The sequence below is a fragment of the Chinchilla lanigera genome, unplaced genomic scaffold (assembly GCF_000276665.1).
Source record: "Chinchilla lanigera isolate Chin_1 unplaced genomic scaffold, ChiLan1.0 scaffold00027, whole genome shotgun sequence".
NCBI lineage: Eukaryota > Metazoa > Chordata > Mammalia > Rodentia > Chinchillidae > Chinchilla > Chinchilla lanigera.
This window is the reverse complement of record NW_004955428.1, coordinates 21051798-21053805: the sequence shown is the minus strand read 5'-3', so window position 1 is coordinate 21053805 and position 2008 is coordinate 21051798. Positions and strand designations below refer to the sequence as shown.

The 2008-nt window shown below is 33.6% G+C and overlaps 1 protein-coding gene across 1 annotated transcript in view; it reads left to right on the top strand.

The window, feature by feature from the left end:
* The window catches only part of Myoz2 (myozenin 2), a 36117-nt gene extending 34663 nt beyond the window's left edge, over positions 1-1454 (top strand). The window contains exon 6 of the mRNA XM_005386798.2: positions 1026-1454. Within this exon, the coding sequence (XP_005386855.1) occupies positions 1026-1260 (235 nt within the window). The 3' untranslated portion in view covers positions 1261-1454. The remainder of the gene's footprint in view (positions 1-1025) is intronic.
* The last annotated feature ends 554 nt before the right edge of the window (positions 1455-2008 follow it).

Below are 2008 nucleotides of genomic sequence, written 5' to 3'. Positions count from 1 at the left end.
TGCAGAATAATTTTCTCTACTTTGCATAATAATAAAAGGAGAGTGATAAATTATATAATAAGTTGAAAGCAATATAAAATATTTTGAGTGGCTGAGGGTATGGCTCAGTGGTAAAGTATTTGCCTATCATGAACAAAGCCCTAGACACCACAGGAACATTTTTAAAAAGACATTTTGAAACAAACTTTCACCTAAAATTCAGACTGTATTATTGACCATAAATTCATTTAGAACTGTACCTGAAACAAAATGAGTAAATAAATTAATGCCTAAGTCAAAGCAAGTTAGAAATTTTGTGGGATCTTGACTGCCAAGAGAAGAAAGTTGGTTTTTATTCAGAAGACAAATAGATAAATTTTGAAAGTTTTGGGGTAAAAATAGAAAGATACAAAATACATATATTTAGCCCTCAAAGAGTTTATGATTCACAGATAAACTTAGCCAAACTATATCTTAAAAAGAAAAACTGATGGGTTGGGGGTGTAGCTCAGTAGAAGAGCCCTTGCCTAGCATGTGCAAAGCACTGGGTTTGATCCCCAGCCTGAGGGGTGGGGAGGACCTGAAATAAATTACCATATCCTAAACACCGAACGATTGATGGAAAACAAGCCATGCTACAGGAATTTGGCTAAGGAAGTGTGTGCTGAGATAGCTGGAGGGAAGATAAAATTGAAAAAAAAAACACAGGACATACAGATGTGGAGAGAAGACAGGAAGGAAGTATCTTCAACATTGCTAACAAAGGCACAGAGGCAAAATATGTCTGTGATGAACCCAGAGTGCAAGGAATAGATTACTTCAGTCCAAACCTCAAAATAAATACAAAGATGTTTTACAGTAATTTATCACTTATTTCATTATAAAGGGATAGAAATGCTTGCCTCAGAGGTCAAAGTTTAAAAATATATTACAAGTGTAAAATCGTAATAGTATGTCCATAACATTATGGATTAAATTGTATTCTAGATCCTGGAAAATAAATTCTAATATTAATTATTACTTTGCTTTCTCTTCATTTTCCACAGAGTTGCAACGCCATTTGGAGGATTTGAAAAAGCATCAAAAATGGTTAAATTCAAAGTTCCAGATTTTGAGCTGCTACTGCTAACAGATCCCAGGTTCATGGCCTTTGCCAATCCTCTTTCTGGAAGACGGTCCTTTAATAGGACTCCTAAAGGATGGATATCTGAGAATATTCCTATAGTGATAACAACGAAACCTACAGAGGACACTACTGTCCCAGAAACTGAAGACCTGTGAGAGGAAAGTTGTATATCACAAAACCTCTGAAATATAAATGTTGCTATTTTATTACTCTACATACTGGTAAAGCCACTTACATTCTTCATTAATAGTTATAACTTGATAGCATGTAAGTAATTTTCCTTTTATTGCCTTTAATTTAAATCTCAGATCAAATACTAACGGAAAATTAAAAATCATATTTTAAAAAACTTTTAGCTTACTTGTTTTCATTTATAATTTTATCTGCACCTGGTTGAAGCAATCCAGCCTTTTCATGATAAAATTCACTTGGAAAAGTAACTGATACAAAAGTTTTCATCTTTCTTTCATTTAAAATGCATCATTCCAGATTCTTCTTCACATGGAATCTAGAAGGAAAATACAGTGTAAGGTATGCAGACTCAGTCATCATTTTATGGAAGGAACGCAAGTTACAGAAGTTGATGTATAAATGTCATTCATGGAGAAAAGGGTTGGATACTTCCTTTCTAGTTACCATGATAAAAATATTATGTCTGGATGAAGACATTTTATTAGTCTTTCTTAAAATTCTGAACACTGTATAATTTTTACATGCTTTGAATTACTAGGTAATTATTCTGGGTGACATTCCCCAGAGTTCAGTTGGGTTATTCCATTCATCAGTATAAGTAAAGAGAGAGCCAGTTACTGAAAGCATCTCATACTACTGCAGTTTTAATGAGCAGTGTGCACTCAGAATTCAAGTTTCACATTTTCCAGTGCATTGTGTGGATTAGGTTCA